Source organism: Chelonoidis abingdonii, chromosome 5 (assembly GCF_003597395.2).
Source record: "Chelonoidis abingdonii isolate Lonesome George chromosome 5, CheloAbing_2.0, whole genome shotgun sequence".
In the NCBI taxonomy this organism is placed as follows: Eukaryota; Metazoa; Chordata; order Testudines; family Testudinidae; genus Chelonoidis; species Chelonoidis abingdonii.
Window position 1 is genome coordinate 41,982,001 of NC_133773.1, and position 23,191 is coordinate 42,005,191.

The 23,191-nt window shown below is 41.6% G+C and overlaps 1 protein-coding gene across 7 annotated transcripts in view; it reads right to left on the reverse strand.

The window, feature by feature from the left end:
• Positions 1-23,191, reverse strand: part of PRDM5 (PR/SET domain 5) — a 152,648-nt gene that overhangs the window by 103,550 nt on the left and 25,907 nt on the right. For 5 of the 7 annotated variants that reach the window (XM_032762538.2, XM_032762543.2, XM_032762544.2 and 2 more), the window contains 5 exons: positions 18,134-18,256; positions 5,841-6,042; positions 4,932-5,106; positions 2,752-2,844; positions 2,368-2,489 (listed from right to left, as the gene is read on the reverse strand). In XM_032762538.2, coding sequence (XP_032618429.1) covers positions 2,368-2,489; positions 2,752-2,844; positions 4,932-5,106; positions 5,841-6,042; positions 18,134-18,256 — 715 coding nt within the window. Of the gene's footprint in view, positions 1-2,367; positions 2,490-2,751; positions 2,845-4,931; positions 5,107-5,840; positions 6,043-12,027; positions 12,105-18,133; positions 18,257-23,191 lie in introns of those variants that run through there. The other 2 variants (XM_032762539.2, XM_032762547.2) reach the window with 2 other exon arrangements.

Genomic DNA, 23,191 nt, shown 5'->3' on the forward strand with positions numbered 1-23,191 from the left:
CCTAAATATCTCTGAGGAACTGGGGCTCTGCCACAATGGCTATTGAAAATGAAAGTGAAATCATCTTTAGAAATGTTGTCCATGTACATAGAGCAGATTGCACTTGTATTACACACTGTAGATACCTTACTGCAATATATACAGTCATCAGTTCATCGGTCCTTATTCTGAATTCGTAACTGACAGAGAATTGCTTTATTTCCCTCTTCCGGAGCTCCAAGGAATGACTCCTTCAAGACATTTTCATGTAACCATTATTAAGAAATCTACCTAGTTCCTTATATCAGAGCACTAGCAAGATTTTGGGGGGAATAAGTGGAGAGTGAGAGTTACAAACTTCTCTCTGAGTGCCATACTGTGCCTAAGTCCTGTACAAGGGGCACATGTACAAAGAACTCACTGTGCATGGAGAAGGAGAAGCCCAGGGAACTCCTTTCCTGCTCTTACCTTCCTCCTTGAGAGGCGTGGAACAGTGACATAATCTGCTACTGCTTCTCACCAGTAGATTACTTTCCCTCGGGCATTTTGATCACTTGTGCTTTCCAGTATAGTGGAGGGGCAGAATCAAGGCTCTGCCCAGTCCCCGCCCACCTAAGCAGGCAGAAAAGTAGCAGCCCCATGGTGACTACTCCCTGCCATGCTTGAAGTGGTAATGCACAGAGGCCACAGGAAAGTTTGGTGAAGTCTGATACCCCTGCATGACTGCATAAGGCTGGCCCTAATTATGCAACGCCAATAGAAAATGGAAGGTTCTGCTCTCCCTGAGCGGCTGCTGCCAGCCTACTTCCTTTTTCCTTTACGCAGAGAATTTTAACTGCTTAGTGTTCTTTTGATCTCAATCTCTGGCCCTTCTGGCAACAAGCAAGTAGGCATTTCCCACTGGCTAACTCACCCATTATTTCTCTTAAGGACCCTGTATATTCTCCCTGTACATATCTCATCTCTGTTATTGTTTCATTTCCTATTTGCTCCTCTCTAACAGCCTCTTTTGATTTAACTCCCTGCAGTCAGCCAGAATAATATCAAGCAGGTAAACTGAGTGCATATAAAATGCATATAAAACAATACAGCTATCTCCCTGATTCTCCAGCATCCAAGGATCGCATTAGCCTTCTTTGCTACAGCATCACACTGGGAGGTCACGTTAAGTGCTTGTCCACTATGACCCCTAATCTTTTTGAGAGTCTCTGCTTTCCAGGATATAGTCCCACATTCTGTAGGCATAGCATACGTGCTTTGTTCCTTTGGTTTTACATTTTGCTGTATTACAACAAATTTTGTTTGAATGGGCCCAGCTTACCAAGTGATCCAGATTGCTCTGAATGACTGCTCTAGTCCCATCATTATTTATCACTCTGCCAATCTTTAGGTCATCTGCAAGATATATCATCAGTGATTTCTATGTACTTCCGGATCATTGATGAACATATTCAATAGTGTTGGACCTACTACCAATCCTTGGAGAACCCCGGAAAAAAAAAAAAAACAACCCCATTCAAAGACTATTCTTCACTGACAACTACTTTCTTAGGTCTGTCAGGTAGTTTTTGATCCATTTAAGATGTGCTTTACTGATATTGTATAGCGCTATTTTTGAAATTAGAATGCCACAAGTCAAATGCCTTACAAAAATCTAAGTATATTACATCTATGCAGTCAACTTTATCAACCAAATCTGAAATGATATAAAAAATGAAATGAGGTTTGTTTGATAAGACCCATTTTCCATCCAAACATATTGACTGGTATTAATTATAGTCTCATCCTTTAGCTCTTTATTAATTGAATCCTGAATCAGTTTTCCATTATTTTGTGCAGGATTCATACTGGACTAACTGATTTATAATTAATTACCAAGTCACCTTGCCTGTGTTTTCACAATATTAGCATACATTAGCACTCTTCCAATCTTCTAGAATTTCTCTGGTATGCCAAGGCTTATTAAAAATTAACATCAGGAGGCCAGACATCTCAGCCACCTCTTTTAGGACTCTTGAGTACAAGTCATATGGCCCTCCTAATTTAAAAATGTCTAGCCTAATAAATGCAAACATATTCCTGAGTTACTAATGGATATAAGAGTAGTTCATCCTCATGAGAGATAAGTACAACATCTTCCTTCTTTTTTCTTTTATTCCTGATATACTTAGTTCTATCCACAGCCTTTGGAAGAAGTGGGAAGGTTACATTAATTTTATTCAAATCAAAACATTACAGAAATAGGATATGCAATTAAATGAAAATGTATCAAGAATACCATTTAAAATGGAATGAAAGAATGGTTCCTTTGGTTTGTGAATGAAAAGTTGTCTGTTAGGCAACAGATCAGCAATCCTGTTAATAATGTCATATTCAATAATTTCTTACCAGTGTGAACATTTTCCTTGTGCTTTTTCAGAGCGTCCTTACTCTTGAACCTCTTCCCGCAGCTATCAGCCTTGCATATAAATCTAGCATCCCCTCTGCATGCTTCTTTGTGCTGCTCATAACTATATTGGATAACCAGCAAAGGAAAAATAATACATGAAGATGTAGCTAGAGAACACAGACTCATAACAAGCACTCTGAGCTTAACACATGCCACACAGCTGAGTTCCAGGGCCACCTCATGCATTACTTACAGCTGGTAGGAATGAAAGTATTTCACTTCTTTCACTGCTAGGATTCACATAAACTAATAAGCTTGAAAGCAAACATGCAAAAGGAGGCCAGCAATGATATGACAGCAGTCCAATAACTCGGACACAAAACCTCGACTCTGAGCTGAAGGACGTATTGCAAACAGAACACTGAAAACTTCTTGAAGTGTCTCCTGGATTGACATTCTCTGTGCACTGAAGGACACTACGGAAAAAGATAAAACAAAATATAAGGCAAATATTCTCTAAACAACATTTTGACTGTAACAGAGAAGATAGGCCCAATCTTACAAACACACAAGTAACTTTACAAACTTTGAATTCAGTGGGACTACTCACATGCATAAATATAAGAGACAAGGTGAATGAGGTAATCTTTTACTGCACCAACTTCTGTTAGTGAGAGAGACAAGCTTTCGAGCTTACATGGAGCTCTTACTAGATCTGAGAAACATATTCAGAGTGTCATAGCTAAATACAAGGTGAGCAGATTGTTTAGCATAAGTAATTAATTCATATTTCAAGGGACCATTCAAGGTGAAGTGGCCCATTTACACCCCTTCAATCAAAGGAGGGAAAGAAAAAGTGGTGTGAAAGCAGCTTGGGAATGTTATAGGGGCTGTTATTAGGTTAACTGTTGGAGGATGTTGTAATGAGCCATAAATCTAGTGCCTCTATTCAGTCCATAATTTTTAGAGATTAGCAAAGTTATGAATTTAAGTTTTGAGGCTCATCTTTGGAGGTTCTACTTGATATTTAGCTATGACATTCTGATTACCTTTCCCAGACCTTAGGAAGAGTTCCGTCTAAACTTGAAAGCTTGTCTTTCTCATCAACAGAAGTTGGTCCAATAAAAGATATTACCCATCCATCTTGCCTCTCTAATATCCTGGGACTGACACAGCTAAAGTTTGGGGCCATAGTATAAAATGGAAAGCTATTCTCAATTACCAATGCACTTGTCTTCTCCCCAGGTACTGTTATATATATATATAAAAATATGATTCCACAGTTGTCAACTGAATCAATGGGAAGCAATGGAAAGAGCTACAAGCATGGTTGAGAGCTTGTTTTATTTAGAAAACATGTTCAATCGGGTTCAATCATCACTGTGATACACAGTCTGTTACCATCCCATTTTTGGCTTTTTTTACACTTTGCAAATTACACCAAGAAGACAGCAAAGGCTTTCACCTAGTTTTAAATACATTTAACTAGTCACCTAGCACAAATCAAATGCAAATTATAGATTAGAAGGACGAAAGTTTATTTTTGCTTGAAAACATTTTGTTCCCTCTACAAAATACTACTCCAGAAAATCACATTATTCAGAAAAGCACACAGAGCATTTGCTTATAAGTAAGATATAATTATTTAAGAGATTAATATGATGTTATCTACATGAAAACAGATCGCTTCATTACAGAAACAGTTTAATGCAGCTATGTAATATTATTTTACTCTTTTTCCGATATGAAACAGATTAAATGTGGTACCCTCTATAACTAAATCTACAGTTAAAAAAAAGTGGTACATCCATTTCATCCACAATTTGATCTACTTACAAGCATTATGTATTAGAAGAAAAACACAGGATAATATTAATTAGATTAGGAAAGTTTTCAGGTAAAGTATATTGTACATGACTTTAAAGGCTAAATATACACAATAATGGACAGAACTGAAAGCGATTTGCTTTTAAATCCTGCCTCTTTTTGAGGTTTCAATTTATATTTTGTTCTGCCCACAAAGGTTCAATTAAATCAAGAGGTTTTTATTCCTCTTTCTTTGTCCTTTTTCATCTTCATCTCTCTACTTAAAAGTTTTATTCTAATTCCACAATGGCACCCGTTGGAGATAGCTGAGTTGCCATCTGTTTCCATGAGGCTCCTTGATAAAATAGTCCAATGATGTAGACCAAAGTTCCAGCATTGCACAACAGCTCTGATATGCAATACAATACGTGGATTACACAGCCTTTTCCCCCAGACCAGGCTTCCTAAAGGCACCAATTATTTAAACATTAATAGCACTAGTGGTTCAAACTAAAGGTCTGTACAAAGTACAGCAAGTCAACATATTCAAAAAAATAATGTACTGGACAAAGTATGAAAGGCTAATTCAATTACTAAAGGCAATGAAATTTAGTGCAGCCCTAACCTCTTAAATCACACCACCATTAGAAAAGAGGCATGAAAGCTGCAGGCAACAGAAACTGTAGTTAATGATGTGACTAAGCTTACTGATTGGTTTAAAGGTTTATTTATAGAAAGCACTCTTGTATGTACGCACTGTCTTTGTAAGGCTTGTTTAACTGGGAATTTCTTTCCACAGTTCCTGCACTTAAATTCCTTTTCCTCACTAGGTTTTTGGTGCAGCGTCTGAAGGTGTTCAGCTAGGATCTCCTGGCTGGCAAAACTGGATTCACAATTTGGACATGTGTGGTCCTCTTTGCAGCTGAGAGAATCTACACAGTTGGGGCGGGGGGGGCGGGGGGGGAGAGAAAAAAACCACATTAGTGAGGTATACTTTCTAGACAATTATATTTCTGATTACTTTAAAAGTGAGCTCCTACTCTGAAAAGGGACTATGTAAAATGGCCTCATGAGATTCACTGAGTTCAGTGGGTCCATTGTTTCTCAAAGGATTATCCATACCAAATCCCAGGACAAGTAGGGTTACTTTTGCTAAATGCCAACACTGCAAACAAACTGGATTCCTTCCTTTTGGTGCATCATCATATCAATCAGTGTTCTGCAGGCCAAGTTCGGCCTTCAGTTATGCCTATGCAACCTCATTCCCTTCAGTGCAGATTATTGAAATTTGCTGATTCTCCACAATAAAAAACAGAATCCAGCTCACTCTCCCTCTGCTGTGTTGCCTTTCCTAACAGGAGCAAAAAGTAATATTGAAGTCGAGCACCAGTTCATCAATGCTCTACACACTTTTGGCATTTGCAGCAACGTATCATTCTGCTCTGGTAGCTTTACAACCATTTCGCACTCTCTTTCAATGAAGGTAAATGACTCCACATGTGCAAGGGAGCAGAGGACAGGGCCCTCAGTTTTGACACACAAATGAGTAAAATACCTGTACAGACATCTTCAGTTTCTCACTAGTCAGAAGTTTTTGTTTCCTTGTTTTGATATAGTTTTTAACACACAAAAGCTACTTTAGTTCTCACTCATGTCTCATCTGTACCTTTCTCACCAGCTTGTTGTAGTTCTTTAGTGCTGTTGTTACTATTAGTAGTAGTAGTATTGTCTTCATCTTCTTGGTTAAGGATCACTTCCTCCTCCTCCTCCTCCTCCGCTTCTTCCATATCACTATCAAGGTAGCCAATCAGCAGCTCTGTATCCGTTTCAATATCTTCAACAGCGAGATAGAAAATGTTTTCACCTTCCTATTGCAATGAGTAAATACAAGCAATGAATCACCATAACAGGAAAACAAAACTCTAGAGTCAGGTCCTGGATCCTACTGGCACAAAGCCAGCTTCAACAGCTACTGAAGGATGCAGGTGACAGAGTCAATTCTCCAAGTGCACCAGCTGCCATAGCCCTTCTCAGCTTTCTCTCCTAGTGTAGAGTGTGTGGATGGAGGGCCCTTGCACTTGGGTGAGGCTTGGATCTGGAACATCCTCTGAGGATGATCTATAACCTCTGCTAAGGGATAGGCTTAAGATAAGGGTGTGTAAAGGCAGTGGTGAGCTGGAGCCGGTTCTCACCGGTTCACAGGAACCGGTTGTTAAATTTAGAAATTCTTTTAGAACTGGTTGTTCCAGGACAACCAGTTCTAAAAGGGCGGCCTGCCCCCGGCCTCAGCTTACCTCTGCTTCCTGAGCTCCTCCCCTGAAAGCTCTGCCCGTCCCTTCTCCTCCCCCTCCCCTGCTTCCCACGAATCAGATGTTCACCCGGGAAGCCTGGGACTGGGGACGGCTCAGAAGCAAGAAGCAGCTTGGCAAGGTAAGCTGGGGCGGGGAAGCGAGGAGGGCTCCAGGGAGGGGTGGCACAGCCTAGCCCAGTCCTGCTCCAGCCACGAGCGCCCCAGCTCCGAGCCCCGACTCCAGCCGCGAGCGCCCCGACTTGAGCCCGGGCCCGGCCCTGGCCGAGCGGCTCCGGCCTCGGGCTGAGGCCGGAGCCACTCAGCCGGGGCCGGGGTTGGTCAACCAGGCCCAGGCCAGGCCAGGTCCGGGGTGCTCGGCTGGAGCAGGACCGGGCTGGGCTGTCCCTCCTTGAAGCCCTCCTCGCTCCTCTGCCCCAGCTTACCTTGCCAAGCCTGGCTCCAGCCAAGCGGCTCTCCCCCAGGCCTGGTCCCTGTCAAGCGACTCCGGCTCAGCCCCGGCCTGGTCCAGCACCCCCGGCATGGCCTCCAGCACAGTAAGGGAGCAGGTAGGGGGTGTTAGAAGAGGACAGGGGAGTTCGGGGGGGGGGGTGGACAGGGGTCAGGGCAGTCAGAGGGCAGGGAACAGGGGGATTGAATGAGGGCAAGGGTCCCAGGGGGCAGTCAGGAAGGATCAGAGGTTGGATGGGGCGGTGGAGGCCAGTCAGGGGCAGGGGTTCCACTTCCAGGGGCAGTCGGGGACAGAGAGAAGGGTGGTTGGATAGGGCAGGGGTCCCGGGGGGCCATCAGAAATGAGAGGAGGGGTTGGATGGGGCAGCAGGGGGCAGTCAGGGGAGAGGGAAAGGGACTAGGGATCCAGGGGAATGTCATCAAAGAATGTGGGGGGTTGGATGGGGCAGGAGTCTCGAGGGGGGGCACGACCCCCTCATGGGGTGAAGAGGAGGGAACCGGTTGTTAATTTTTTGGCAGCTCATCACTATGTAAAGGTGATGCACCTCTGCCTTCCTCTACCATCATCCTCAGCACACAAACAAACAAACAAACAACTTTGGGGCTGGAAAGTGACACACTCAGAAATTAGGAAGTGCTAGAATGAAAGTAGCTTGTGCAACCCAAGCTATGCATTATAATACAGCCTTCATTTACATGGTTACATAGCACTTTTTTCCACAGGACCCCTGCCTTCTTATTGAATAGGCTTTCTACTCTGATCATAAACTTAAACTATAGAATTACAACAGAATTACACTCATAAAACACACTAATCTTAAAGTCAAATCCTCAGCTGGTGTAAATTATTGTCGCTATGCTGATGCATACTAACTGAAGTTCTAGCCCAGATATTGTACCTGATTTAAAAAAAAAAAGCCCCAAAATTATCTCCAGAAGCATCTGGAATGAACAGTAAGCTGCCAAATAGATACATGAGCTAACTACTCTGTGTCTCACAATGTTTACTTAACCCAAGCTTATATATATATATATATATATAAAGCCATTTAACAAAAGCAGCTGTCTCCTCATAAACTGATCTACTAGGCTGCCTTTTCTGCTGTACATAAGCCAACTGCTTTGGGTGCTACCCAAGCCAACTAAAGGAGAATCATGTTTACCTAATGAAGATTTCCAAGTGCTGTCATAAATCTTAATGCTTATCTGATTAACATCCAGTAAAGTTAATAGAACCTTCTTTATAGTATATCTAGATTGTAGCAAGCTTCATAACACAAGGACAAGATAATGATTTCTAATGTTGTGATATGCTAAGATTAATTTAAATTGTCAACAGGAATATAGTATTTCTAATACTTCAGAAGGTCTGTAATATATTAAAAAAGTAATTTTCATACAACAGTGAAAACTACTTAATTCAATAAACTAGATGTAAGCAGCAGTCTTCAAGGACCAACCTCATTTTTTGCCCTTTTATCAGTGAAGGCATTTGAAAAGAAATCTAATTACACATTTTGTTTTCAAGATCTGTATTTCAAAGTGCAATCTAAGCTATCCATTTACCATCCTAACTCTTGCCTACATCTAAGAGGTGCTGGTTTGTATATAACACTGTCATGTGCTTCAGAGAACTTTAATTTACTACAATGTAAGTTAAAACAAATATATCTTCTGTAGCTTTGATTTGAAGTAAGGTAAAAAGGACTCTCTCCACTCATTGCCGACAAAGACAGGATGCCAACACTGGAAGATCCTGTCTTTATACCATTGTCCAGCACAGCCCAACTCATTCTAAAAGCAAGGCAATTTTATACATGTAGGTGAAATGCACCTGCTGTTTCTTAAAGGGGAAAGTATATCACTGGAAAACAAAAAGAAAAAAAAAAACACCCACAAACGAAGTAAAATATACGATTTACTCACACACCAAGCATTTAACACACTCATATGAAGGATCTGTTATTATGCCTTTTAAGAGTGTATTTCCACTGACGTTTACTAAACATACAAATACTGTGGACTACAAGACATATTTTAAACTTCACCACTCAATTGCAGAAACTTGCTCCATCCTTTGCTTGTTGACTGTTCAGATTGAAAATTCTTCAGGGCAGGGGCTCTGGAACAGATTTTAAAAGATTACAGGCACCTAGTGATGCAAATAAGTGGCAAATGGGAATCTCAAAGGCACCCAGATACCTAACTCCCACTGAAATCAACCATTAGCCACCTATGTAGTTTTGAAAATCCTACTAGACATCTGCATTTTTAGTCTCCTAGATACCTTTGAAATTTTGGCCTTTTGTCTTCTTATCAATCTGTACAACAACTAGCACTCTATGTGCTAGACAAATAATTCTTAGTGCAAGTAACAATACATATTACAGGGACTTATTCTGCAGCTGCTCCACCTACAGAATTTCCAGGAAAGTCAATGGTATAGTAGGAAGAGAGCCTGAAACATAAGTCATTGTAGCAAAGGGCTGCACTGGTATGAGGCAGGACCTGCTCACAGAATCTGGGAAGAACAGGGCTGATACTGCAGAAATACACATTTCTAAAAAGTGCTAGTCACAAAGTTTTCACGCAAACACATTCCAATATCAAGTGGTACCAGAACATCCTGATACCAAGGATGGTACAAACACATTCCCCAAGGATAACAAGAACACACTGACCCCTCCTAAAAGATAAGGTCAAGGATGACAATATGTAATAAAAATGTTTTAACTAAATCAACATGTACAAGATAATGAGTAATAATTAGCCATGTCAGGAGGCAGTAACTATATCAGAGAGGCAGTACCAACTTGCTTGTATTAGGGTATAAAAATATATCTCAAAAAAGTATCTTTCTCTGGCCTGGAAAAAAACAAGAAGTCCTGCCATGCACTAAGCTGGTCCATTGTTATGTGCACACATGTATTAGCGGTCTGGTAAAGTCTGCGGGATACTAGTACCATGCTTCATCAACAATAAACATTGTCCCTCATCGGGCGGTTCACTCAAGATCTGCCATGCCAGCTCTCTGTGAAGAGCTGGGGCAGCACACACACAGCCAAACATTTATCAACATCTAAGGACACTGGTGACGCATGATTGCTGATCTGGTAAGTAACCAAGCTGTCCTCTGTACACTTTAAAAATGGACAGCACTTTTGGAGCTAACACATAGTTTAAGACATTGCTATGTGATTGTCATGATGCATAGCCTCCTCTACCCAAGAGGGGAGCCGTGGTGCATCTGGGAAGTGTGGTACAACCAGGAAGTCTGGCCCATAGATAAGACTGGGAGCACAAGGAACCCCAACTCCCAGCATACACCACAATGGCATTTCTGAATCAAACTAATTCAATTTTTGGTCCAAATATTTTGGGATTTGATTTTTTACTCTAAATTTTCTGTGGAAATTAAAATCCATTTTCCAACTTGCTCTATACATCTCCGTCTTCTCTCTCAGGTAGCTTGTCTCCCATAGCATTCTAACAGGCTGGCTAACCTACACCCACTCCATGGGGAACTCTGTCCCCCTCTAGCAATAGCTAGCACACCTGTAGAGGCTGATGAACTTGCTAGAGACTTGACTAACTAAGGTCTTTTGCTCAGGCAGCAGAGGTTCACGCTTTAAGAACCAGAAGGCCCAGGCTCCACATACACATCTGATGACCATGCAAGGTGCCATGCTTCATCTCCTCAGAGACACTATTTGCCTGCAGATTTCTGGGTGGCTGGTTTGAAGTCCCTCTTCTCTACCTAGCTTTGGAATCCCTCATTTATAATTGCACCCACTCTTTAAAGTCATATCCGTGTTCACATCAGGTATGCCAGGCATTCCCTAACATGGATTTGGTGAGATTATGCTGCTTTTTGCAGTCTATATTTCAAAGTATGTTGACCAACATTCCAACAATAAAGCAAATATTAACGCTAATGCCAGTCTCTATTCCCAGGATTTGCCATGGGTGATCTGACCTACTTTTTCCTCCTTGAAAGAAGAGAGCATGTAGTATTTTTTTTTAAACCAAAAAAAACACAGATGAGCCAAAGTCATGAAGATTAGCTCCCCTCGAAGTTTGCTGTTCCAGTTTGGATTCATCACTGATTAAAAGATTATTTAATTTAAGAAAGGCTGACTTATTAAGACATAAAAAGTACAGGGACGCTGCAACACAATACGGAGTTCAAACCTAAAACATTCACTGCCACAGGAAACCATCAAAATCAACAATTTAACAAGCCTTAAAGAGAATTAGATCTTCACAAGTTCAATCCTGCAAGATGCTGAGCATCTCCTGGAAATGCTGAGTGCCCCAGTTCCCATTCAAGTCATTGGACATTACAGGAGCTCAGCACACTGGGGAATGGCACCTCCAGGAGATACTCAGGATTTTGCACGATTGAGCCTTTTAGGTTGGATCCAGTCCCTACTGAAAACAATGGAAAGACTCCCACCAACGTCAGAGGCAGTTCTATAAAGCCTTATATGAACCGGAACCACATTTGAAGCTACAGAAAGAAAGATTAGGTCACCTTGATTCTTTGGCTGAGAAAATGTGTTACAGTCTATCAAGGACTTGGCTCCCGAGAAGCAAAGACAATACACAAGACACAAGAGAAGTCCCACTTACTTGCCCATGTTCTTAGTTACACATATGCTTAAGCGTTCTTGTGCAACAGGGCTTTAATTCCAAAGGGTAAATATTACCTTCTCCCCCCCACTCCCATTTCAAAATTACTCCCATAACTAGACCAAGACAATCACCATTAGAAAGTCAGCGTTTATCATAAAGTACCACCCAGAGGGCAACAGTTTTTCCAAATAGTTGAGAGGAAACTACTGTGGTAAATGTAGTATTGATTGCAAAAGTTATTTTTTTAATTTCTACCTTGTAACACTGTAACACTGTGCCTCAGCAAACAAAACTATTAACAGCAGCTAGACTGACCGACAAATAACCACCGACAGGCTTTTGAAAGCCATAGAGTAATAAAAATGTGGGGCCTGATTCTCATTTATACTAATGCCCACTTTGCATCACTCTGGCAGTAAAAAGGGGTCTTAAAGTCAACATAAATTAAATTGACACTCACCTTAAGACTTCTCTAATAGCCACAGTGCTGCTAAGCAGCTTTACTGTTTCTCAGGCTCATAGTCATCAAGTTTAACCCAAACTCCTATTGATATCAGACTACACTGATAATGCAACTATAGTTTGAAAAACCTGTTGGAAAAAAACAGCTACTTCACGCTTCCAAAGCTGCCCAATTTGTTAGCTCATTTTTGTAAGTAACAGAATATCTGAAAAGCACTAAACACGCTGTGTACTCAACAACTTGATAAATGTGTATGACCTTGGAATTAAATAATTCAGTCTTTTTCCTAAAAAAAGAAGAAAGCATCAAGCAGCCATTTTAATTCTGTCCTCTGAGCATCCAGGGTGTTAACACTGTGTTCATTTTACTACTTACATTGCACAACAAGTTAATCTTGTGTCTTTCTAGTTAAGACACTAGTAGATTTCAGACTTTCAATAAACTGTCCTGTAATATGTAAATTTATTAAGAAGCTTATCAGTTTGTCCTTGCTTTCCTTGTGTTTTCCCTCCACCCCCTGGCTTCACTCTCGCCTGTTAGACTGAGATAGTCCAGTTGCACTATATTTATTACAGTGTTGACTGATTCTCAAATACTAATCTTCCAGTATTACATTTGTTAAGTATGACTTTAAACCACTCTACTGCTTCACAGTAAATACCTCCTTTCACATTAACCTTTGCCATTTCATTATTCTAACTCATAGTTTGCTGAGTTAGTCCAGACCACCGCAATGTCTGGTTGTTAATGAACAAAGTAGCTGAATTTAAAGCCCTGGCTGGCTAGGATTCTATTTATAAAATAGTTTCGACATTAACCACCAAGTGGCTTTTGCTGCACAATAGCCTACAGCAGAGATCATTTCACAAAATGACAATTGGCAAGCAGATAAATGTATGGGCACAGCATTAATATTGAAAATACAATACTCTTCCAGACGAATTTGTTTTTAAAGAGCTCCTATAAGATATTTAATAGCAGCCCTTTGCTTTTGATCATGACAAATACAATGGATTGTTTGGATTTCACAGGTCACATGTGTGTCAGTTGCAAGGCATGGCCTAGATTCCAGTTTCACACCATCAGGTGTTACTGATGAAGATTTGCCCAGATAAATGCAGTCCATGAGTAATGGCTCTATAGATGTATACTAACAGAGGATAAAAGTTGTAACTCAATTGTCTATTGAGATTTTTCTGTGTTGAATTTTTCCTCTTTGGGTTCAGGGTAATGGAACAGACCACACTTCCTCTGTTACAAGCTCCTTTAATGGAATAGGTGAGAAAAGCCTCCCACAATTCAGTTCAGATTTGTAGAGTACACTGAAATGAAACGTTGTGTATCCAGAAGTACACCCCAAATTTCAGTCTGTTCCTGGTGCTCACATGCCAGTATTCGTTATTAAACAACTATTTAGAAATATTTTCTGGTTGTTGGACTCAAAAAGAGTATCTAAGCATCCTATTTTATTACAGAATCCTAAACTCCAGCAATACCAAAAACAGCTTTTACCCGAGCTAGCAAATCATAGCACATAGCACAACCAGCTTACTTCAAAAAAAATGCATCTTCAGGCCAGTAAATTCCCTTTATATGCCCAAAAGGAAGCAAGTTGTACAAATCTTAAAACCTAGACATCAGTGCTCTTAAGAGTGATCCTTCAACAGAATCATCTCAGGATGAGATATTCTTCTGTATGTATTCCAGTCCACTCAGTGATGTGGTTCATCTTATTGGCATGTGGGGCACATATGCATAGTTCATCCCCTTTTAAATCCAAGACGATGAACTGTTCTACAAACAGTGAATTAACTATCAGGCTCATTCTGTCACCTTTTTGTTGAGTAAGGCCTTATATGATACTACTCTGCAATAATTATGACAGAAACTCGTTCTGTGGTTTTTCCACAGTCTAGATCAAGAAGTTCCACCTATATTCTATGAAAATTGAAAAGACAAGCTTTGCCAGTGAAGGGAGCTGCAATTTAGCATCTGTTTGCATTTCTGGTAATTCATGTGGGATATTGTAATGGACTTCAAAAAAAGCTACTGTGAAGTATCCTTTGCAATCAAAGTTAGGATAAGCTTATAGCAGTCATGATACCAAGAGAGCATTCTGTCCTAAGACATATTTGCTCTCTAATTACCAGTATTCTTATATTTTAAAGCTCATCGTAAGTACCAGCAACAAATCTTTATTCCTAACTATATAGTCTGAGGTGATGAAAAAATCATCATTAGAGCATTTACTCACAGCACAATCTGAAAACTGAACAATGGGTTAGAAAGACAAAATTAAAATCCAATGGTAGCTTTATAATCCCAACAAACTCTACAAGAACTCCTCCTTCTCATACAATAAAAATGTCTTGAGAGGTTAACATTATGAGAATTTCTACATTTCATGAGGGTAATTACAATGTGCCAGTTAGAACAAGAGGTCTGGAACCCCATCTGAATTTAAATAGTCCATTTTCTCTTGTTAATTAGAAAATTAGCCCTGTACTCTATGTAATTATGATAACATATTCCACTTTATTCAATTGAACTATTAAGATTAGGATTCTCTTGTGTGTGATATAGATAATCTGTATTATGAATCATTTTAATGTTTTAATTGTTTTACTGCTTTTTCAGCAATGTAACTTCAGTAATAAGTTTCAGTAATAGTAGCAGCAGCAGCTAAGTAACTGGAGTTGCTATCAAAGTTAAATTCTCTTTGCTGATGTAAAGTAAGAAATGTCCTATTTGCAATGATTGCAAAACATAGTCTAACAGAGTATCATTGCAGTATCTTTATGAAGGCTGCCACAGTTCAGGGAAACCACACCTGTACTTCCCCTCAGTAGTTCAGCAAGGGCACCCACACTCAGCTTTTCAATTCCCTGACCATTGCCTTTCTGACTGGAGACCCACATCTCTCCCTCCTCTGACAGGGGTGCTTCCAGGCTGCACAGTTCCCTGCCTTCACTGTGTACTTCCCAGCAAAAATAGATTGCCCCAGATCACCTGCTTGCTTTCTCTTTAGAGATGGATAATAATTATAGTTGCTACAAGTACCACACAGACTTCCTATGCAAGCCTACTTTATTCTTAAGCTTAAAAGCATTACAGAAAAAAAACATATTAAAAATAAATAAACCTCCACACATGCTAACAAGCTTACCAGAATTAACCTTAACCCTAACATGAATTCTGGTAAGCTCAGTCCAATTGTCCATTTACTACATCAGGAAGAAAGCCCTTAGCCAGTTTAAAAACCAGGCTACTCAACCAAAAACCTTCTTTGTCAGTGGGTCCTGGGAGAATCCAGTTTGAACAAGTAGATGCATACCTTTCCTGGGGGTGGCTTCTATGGAGATGTAACAACATGACTGAATTTGCCTAATGACTCCCTGCTGTTTTCCTATTTACCCTTACCATGGAAATACATACAATTGTACAATAACACATACATAATTACATTTTTAGTACAATGAACTCCAAAGACTAATTCAATAAGGTTTAACTTAATTCAATAAAGTCCATTCAGGATACTGCAGGAAATTGTCAGTCTGTCACAACAGCTATACAGGGAGATATTGTATTTAGCTTTAATAATAAATAAGGGTTCCATTACTCGAGCCATTCCACAAACAGAACTCCCATTGATTGATCCAGTGTCTGGAGTCACTACAGAAATTAGCCCAAAATTTGCATAACAGTAAAAACATTAGACTACCAAAACATTTCCATATTAAAGGCGCATGGGTTGGTTCTCATGAATTACACTGAATGTCAGAGCTTTGGCATCCTATATATTAAAGAAGGCTCCAATGCTTCAAAGACTTATGCATTGAACTTCATGCACTAAGAGTAGTCCCTTCAACTACTCACACTGTGTAATGTTAAGCACATATATGAAGTGCAGTACTGGGGCCTTAGGGTACAACAAATCAGTAAAACATCTGGGATTTTTATTATACCATTACTGATGATGCCCAAAGACTTATAAGGCAACTTGGAAATAGGAGCGCCCAGTTTACCTTTCATTATTTCCTATACTTCTATCATATCCACTGTCTCCTCACTAACTTAAACAATCCTAGTCTTTACAATATCTCCTAATATGGGAGTTTTTCCATGCCTCTAACCATTCTTGTCACTTATCTTTCAACTCCTTCCATTTCTCCCTGGTTTTGACACAGAGACCAAAACGAAATCCAATACTCAAGGCTATACAGTTTGCAAATTGTATAATATTTTCAGTATTATTTTCTATTCAGTTATTTATACAACCTAACACTTTCTTAGGGTGTTTTGTTTATGCAGTTGGTTTATTTAAACATTGTATACTGCAGTCAGCTCAATTAAAATCTCCGCTCAGGGATGCCCCTCTTTTTCTGCTGAGTGGCTCAAGTTAATTTAGAATCCAGCAAAGGCCTTGAGTTGTTCAAACTAGTCCTTCTAATGCATTTGTTTTCAAACTGCGGAACATCCCCCCCGGGGGAGTATGACAAGATTATCAAGGGGGCACGAGGAGGGGCACGGGGCTGGCTAGGTATCTGAGTCAGGCCAGGGCAACAGATGGAGACTGGGCAGGCAGTCTCAATGATTCGGGGAAGGGCAGGGACAAGCAGCCCCACCCTGCCCCACTCAGCCTTGCCTTATCCCACTAGCAATCTGCTGCTCTCCCCCTCCTTCCTTCCCTGATCACTGGGGGTTCCCAGCATGTTGACCCCACTGCTGTCCAGCCCTGGCTGGACACTCAGCTGGTTGCAGCCCCATATATTTTAAATCCTCTGGAGCTTGCGGCACCAAGAGACACTGGGCAATGGGGAGGGAGGGCAAGGATCCACAGTCCATTCCGTGCTGCACTGCCCTGGGCTCCTCTGAGGATGGATCCACCTGGGTCCTGCTCATACCCCTGGAGTGAGCCATCCGCTCCGACTCTTAGTTGCCATTATATTGCCCATTCACTCACCTGATTTTAATAACAGTAGCTGATTTTAATGAGATTGCATAGTTTCATAAGCAGCTTGGGCACTTTATTCCTAAATTATTTCAGAACTCTTGTATTAAATCATCTATACCTTGTGACTTTTTATTCAGTTCTGCAACATACAGTTGGACTGCTAGGCCCATACATAGCCCCACTCTAGCCAACTGAATCCATGTGGGCACAGCACACAACTTGCACGCTACGCCAGGGGTTCTCAAACTTTAGCAACCTAACGACCTCCATTTTGATTTTAAAATGTTTCATGAATCCCAAGTCCCCCACTCAGTCCCAGGCCCCACCTCCACTCCACCCCTTCCCCCAAGGCCTTGCCCCTATCCCATCTCCTCCCACCCAGCTCCACCCCTGCCTCTCCTCTTCCCCACTTCTTTCTGCCCCCACCCCCAAGCGCTCTTCCACCTCCCTCCCATGCCTCTTGCACATCGCTGGTTCCCGCTGGAGGCACTGGAAGGGATGGGAGGAGCTGATCAGTGGGGACAGCAGCACTGGACATGATTCTTCCCCCTCCCCCAAGCATGCCCCATCCCCGCTCCTTCCTCTCCCTCCTAGCGCCTCCTGCACACCCGGGAACTGTTCCACGGCATGCAGGAGGTACTGGGAGGGAGGGAGGGGAGGAGTTGATTAGCAGAGCTTGTGGACCCCCAGGGACCTAGTTTGAGAAACGCTGCGCTACACAATATATTTAAGTTGCACCTCCCTCTTTTGACCCCTACATTTTTGGCAGTGCCTCATCTTTTATTACCTGAAAAGAGTAGGTATATAGCTAACATCTGTGACGAAGAGTGAAAAAAAAAAAAAAAAAATCATTTAGGTCTTCTGCAATGACTAATCAACTACTACCTTCTGGTAATCCTGCAAATCCATTAAATCTCTTAACGCTTCAACTGGAATATTTAAAGTATCTTTTGTTTGTTTTTATATCTTTGACTATTTGCTTGAAAATTATTTTTAAATTCTGGTTTCTCTGAGCACTCCTAAAGATTTTAGTGGGAGGAATACAGGGTAAACCCCTAAATAATTAGCCCTGATTCAGATAGATATATAATCACAAACCTTAAGCAGATTAATAACATGAAGTGAATGGTAAGAATTCAACAAATTTACCTGGATGGCAGCCAGGTTCTTTTGTTCCTGTGATGGTGCCTCATGGACAAAACGCAGCCAGTTAGAATATCGTGGATTGCTAGCATCCAGAACATAAAGGACCTCGCCTTTACTCCCTCGAACCTGAAATATTAGAAACCATTGAACAAATTGAACACCAGAAACAGTATCTCAGAGAAAGGGGAAAGATTAAATCTTATATATAAAGAAAAAAACAAAGTGCTAGATTAATTTTTGTTGTATGTTTTAGATACAGAACAAAGACATTGAAAGTGTCCAGTCCACCTGGTGTTTGCCAGGTGAATCCTGCGTTCAGCACATATGCTCAGATATTGGCGAACACTTTTTTTTGCCTTCAGGCACATGATGCATTACCTGCTAATGATATCTCACAGTGGATATACTATTCAGAATTCCAGCAACCATGTCAGCTTCTTCCACTATGTTTACTCTCTTTTTTCTCACTCTCTTCCTTATTGAACTCTGCCTCTCTCTTTCCTGACTGACGCCCATCTGCCTCCTCTCTCTGACTGTCCCCAAACATACTTCCTTCTACTCCTTCTTTGCTTAGGAGCTTACCAAATGTTTCAAAAAAAAAAAAAAAAAAACTGATACAATCAAGAGGGCTCTTCCTCCCTTGCTACTACATCCTCCTCCTCTCTCACTCCACCTTCATTCACCTCCCTCACCTATGTTCCCTCTATGCTGCGTAGCTACGCAGCAGCCTATTAAGTGCTGCGCAGGCACTCAGGGCTGCGGCAGGGAGAGATGTGTCTCCCCTAGCCCCGGACCTACCACAGAGGGGAGAGACACCTCTCCCCACAAGCCTCAGACCTGCTGCGGCCAGGGGGAGAGGCACCTATCCCACAGCCCCAGTCCTGGAGCTGCCGAGGCAAGGAGAGGCGCCTCTCACCCTAGCCCAGGTGCTGCTGCAGGAAGAGAGGGCTGGGGGGGGAAGTCCTCTCTCCCCGCCTTAGCCCCAGGGAAGCCTGCGCCTCAAACTTCGCATCCCTGGCCCTATCCCAGAGCCCACACCCCAACCTACTGCCCCAGCCCTGAGCCCTCTCCCACCCCCACCACATGAATTTTGTTATGTGCACCAATATGGAGGTGTGTGTGACATGTCACCTCCATATTGGTGCACATAACAAAATTCATTCCACACATGTGGGGAAAATTAGAGGGAACATTGTCCCTCACGTATCTCTGATGCCAAGATTTCACTCCTACTGTCTCTTAGATTTTTGGCCTCCCCTTCTGTCTCTTGTCCCACTCATCCCCTCCCTACCAATTTATTTTATGTCTGCTCACTTCTCTCTGGCTCCTTCCTATCCACTTACAAAATACACCTGTTGTCTATCCTGATTTTTTCCTCCTAATCTAATCTACCCTCTCTCTCTCTCCTACCCTTATTCTCAGACATCTGAGCAGACTGCCTCCTCTAACTCACTCCTTCATCCCTTCTGATGTAGCTTCCAACCTTTCTATTCCACTGTCACTTACCTCACTAAGGCCACCAATATCATCTTTTTTCTAAGAACCTAAGAGAACATATCTCTGTTCTCGCATCACTTCATTGGTGAGCTGCCTTCAGCACTAATGATCTCCTTCTTCTCCCTGAGCTTTTGTTCCTCCTATTTCTCCTTTTGCCATATTGTTCTTCCCTTAGTAGCTCTTCATCCTCCCCTCTTTCTCATAGCTGCCGTCACTCTAGGTTCCCTTGTTGTTCTCCCATTACATTCTCTCTCTACGTGATCCCATCCTGCCCATAGCATCCCAAATCCACCTCTCTAGCTCTGTCTAGTTTTGCATCTCCAAATACTTCCTACCTTTGAGCTACAGCCTTCTATCCCCCTGAATCTCATCTCTCCCACCAACTTATTCAAATACAAGAAGAATATGACTTTATGAAAAGTAACACATCTCTCATTAAATCCTCCAATTATATGTTTGTCTTTTATTATTTCCAGGGACTTTTCCTCTGTCAAGGCCCATGTACAAACATACTGTGCATTTCCTCCGAGTCCCTTCACTTCCTTAAGCTCTGTTTTCTATACTAATCTTGACACCAAGTATAAACATGTGGCCCCAATGGTCACTGTTCAGTCTTAAATTATACCTGGCTGAATGTTCACCTGAGCTGTGGAGGATATGATAAAAATTAAATTAATGTAATATGCAAGGGAAAGGCTGTAAGTTATTTAATTAGAGTGCGAAGGAAATGAGTCATAAAGTGAAGGGGCTACTTCAAAAGACTGCACTGGCTCATGAAAGGTACATTTTACCTGCACAAGATCACTCATTCATCAGTTGCACATCATACTCATTCCACCTTAAAATGTCAGTGATGGGAAAATCAACCTGTCTACCAAAGTTTATTGATCTGTAACCAGGCCATCTTGTCTGATTTTCTCAGGTCAGGCCTGGTCAGTATGTGGATGGGAGAACCACACAGAAGGTTTAGTGCATGAAATGTTCTTGTCCTACAAAGCCACGTACTACTAGAGATCACTAAAGATTCCATAGCATTTTTTTCCATAAGCATCCCTGGTGTTCTGTCCACATTCCAACTCAGGCTGGCAGAATGCAAAGACTTATGGTTTCCACTTCCAGTTTCAACTATTAAACTAGTTCTTCAGTCCTCATTCTAAAAACACATCTGGGGGTTGGTGACAAAATATGTCTGCTTGGATTAAGAATATAGATGGAATTCACATAATCACACTTTACAGGTAAACTCTGTATTTCCACAATAGCACAAATTTATGTTGTACTCACAGCCTAAAAATACCTGAAAGCCATAAGTGAGCACCGCGATAGTTCATTGCTATGCCCACACTGTTCTAAATATGTAAGCTACAGAACACAATCTCTGTATGAAAATGTTTAACAGCACAGATTTACATCTTTGAGCAATTAAAGACAAGCTAATGGCTTTGGGACTTGGCAATAACTATCAAGAGTAGGAGTCAGGGAGGCCCACCAAGCTGGTCCTAGAAAGGTTTTCATCAGATCTTGACTTGGGTTGCAAAATAGAAACAATCAAGTTCATTCTATAAAATCCACATGTTCTTCTACCTTCCTTTTAATCTATTTTTTCATTTGCTTAATCTTCAAATTATATTGGAAGAATTTATATTCATCTCAGTTTTACAGTCATCTCAGCTGGGCGCTCTCAGTGCCTGCCAACGCAGGAAGAGATGTCAAATGTGCATCAAGGATTTAACACATAAGGAAACTATTGACCAAAATAATCCCCTAAAACCCTTGAAGACATGTGTTTGATTTTCTATTGCTTTTTTCACCTCATAAAGACATAATGTTGCATTAAATATACAGATGTGAAACAGAGGAAAAGTCAAGAAAAATATATTCAAAACATTGTATGTTACGCTGGACTGGATTAGAGACATTTACGGATGCCCTGTTCTCACTGATGAGCCAGCGGAGGCTCATATGAGCCCTTTCTTAACAGAGCTAGCTAGCCTCTAAGCCCCATGAAAGAAAACAACTTTTATTTATAAAAGAATGCCTCCCGCTCTTATCCTTGCAAAGACAGCCCTAAAACTGTAAACTAGTGCAAATCAATCACAAGGAACAAACAGCTGGACTCCAGTTCTACAGTTTGAGGCATGGGGAACCTAAATGCAGACAATGTAAACGTCAGTAATTAAGTTTGAAGTATACCTCCAAGAATCATTTCTCTAAAATCCTTTGGCTGGCCCCCATGCCTAGTGGTGTGACCATGGAGCACAGGAATAAGTTACATTTGGGGGAGTAGGAGACATTCAAAAACACATCTCACAGATGTGTGCTAAAATCCTATGTTCAGATGTGCTGATAAAACTGTTCAGCCATCCAAGGGGATAGCACTAAGATGGCTGCCACTCAGACAGCTGCTGTATTGCAGGTGTGCTCATAAGTGCCACAGCTGCAGCCATTGTAGCAAAGGGGTTTCCCCTCCTTCATATCCCACCAGTGCCATTAGGAAAGCATAAGAAATGTACTATGTAATTTCAGAGAATCCTGTGGCACCTTATAGACTAACAGACTTTTTGGAGCATGAGCTTTCGTGGGTGAATACCCACTTCGTCGGATGCATGTAGTGGAAATTTCCAGGGGCAGGTATATATATACTAGCAAGCAAGCTAGAGATAACGAGGTTAGCTCAATCAGGGAGGATGAGGCCCTGTTCTAGCAGTTCAGGTGTGAAAACCAAGGGAGGAGAAACTCGGTTTTCTGGTAGGTTATAGGCAACCATTGCACAGTCTTGTTCAAACCCTGAGTTATGGTCAAAGTATCCCGCAGATGAACTCCTGAACCTCAGCAGCTTTCTTCCTTTGAAGTCTGGTCCTGAATGTTTTTTTGCTGGCAACGGATGCCACTTACAGGCAGGCTCACTAGTGTGGCCCAGGAGCTATGAGTTGCCCAAGTCCCTACAAAGGTTTTAAACTTGCCAGTTACCAATAATACTGATTGTCGTCCATATTAATGCCTCCCCCTTATCCAAGTAGAGATTGCTCCAGTTTGGTGCCGATGTACATCAGCAGAGCACAGGGGCATGCCTGCATACTGTACTCCCGGCACTATATTAACATTGGTGCTGCGACTGCATGAACGCCGCTGTTAGGGTGATGCGCATGATGGTGTTAGCGTCTTAGCCGTCGATGGTAGTGTATCGCAGTGTCGAGATAATGTGCAGGGCAGAAGAAGGGTGTGCATCGGGGTTATGTTGCAGTGAATCGTCCTGAGTCCGAGTAATTTAATCTGCGATTCTGAAATTGCCCTAAGAGAGTGAAACTACGGATGCGGTGTGCAAGATACTTGTGAGAATAGTTCTCGGTTGGGCGGTTGTCTGGCGCGAGGGAAACTCATATCTCAATGGTACATCGCTCCCAGAAACACCATCCTAAGCCCACCATGGTTAAGAGGCTCTCTACACAAACATCCCACAGACAATGAAGGACTAAGCTTCAGACCAGTAAAAAATCCCTATGATGCCATCAAGCACAACTGGCCTGGCTGAGGCTCTGTGCACTACTACTGACTACGGACCAA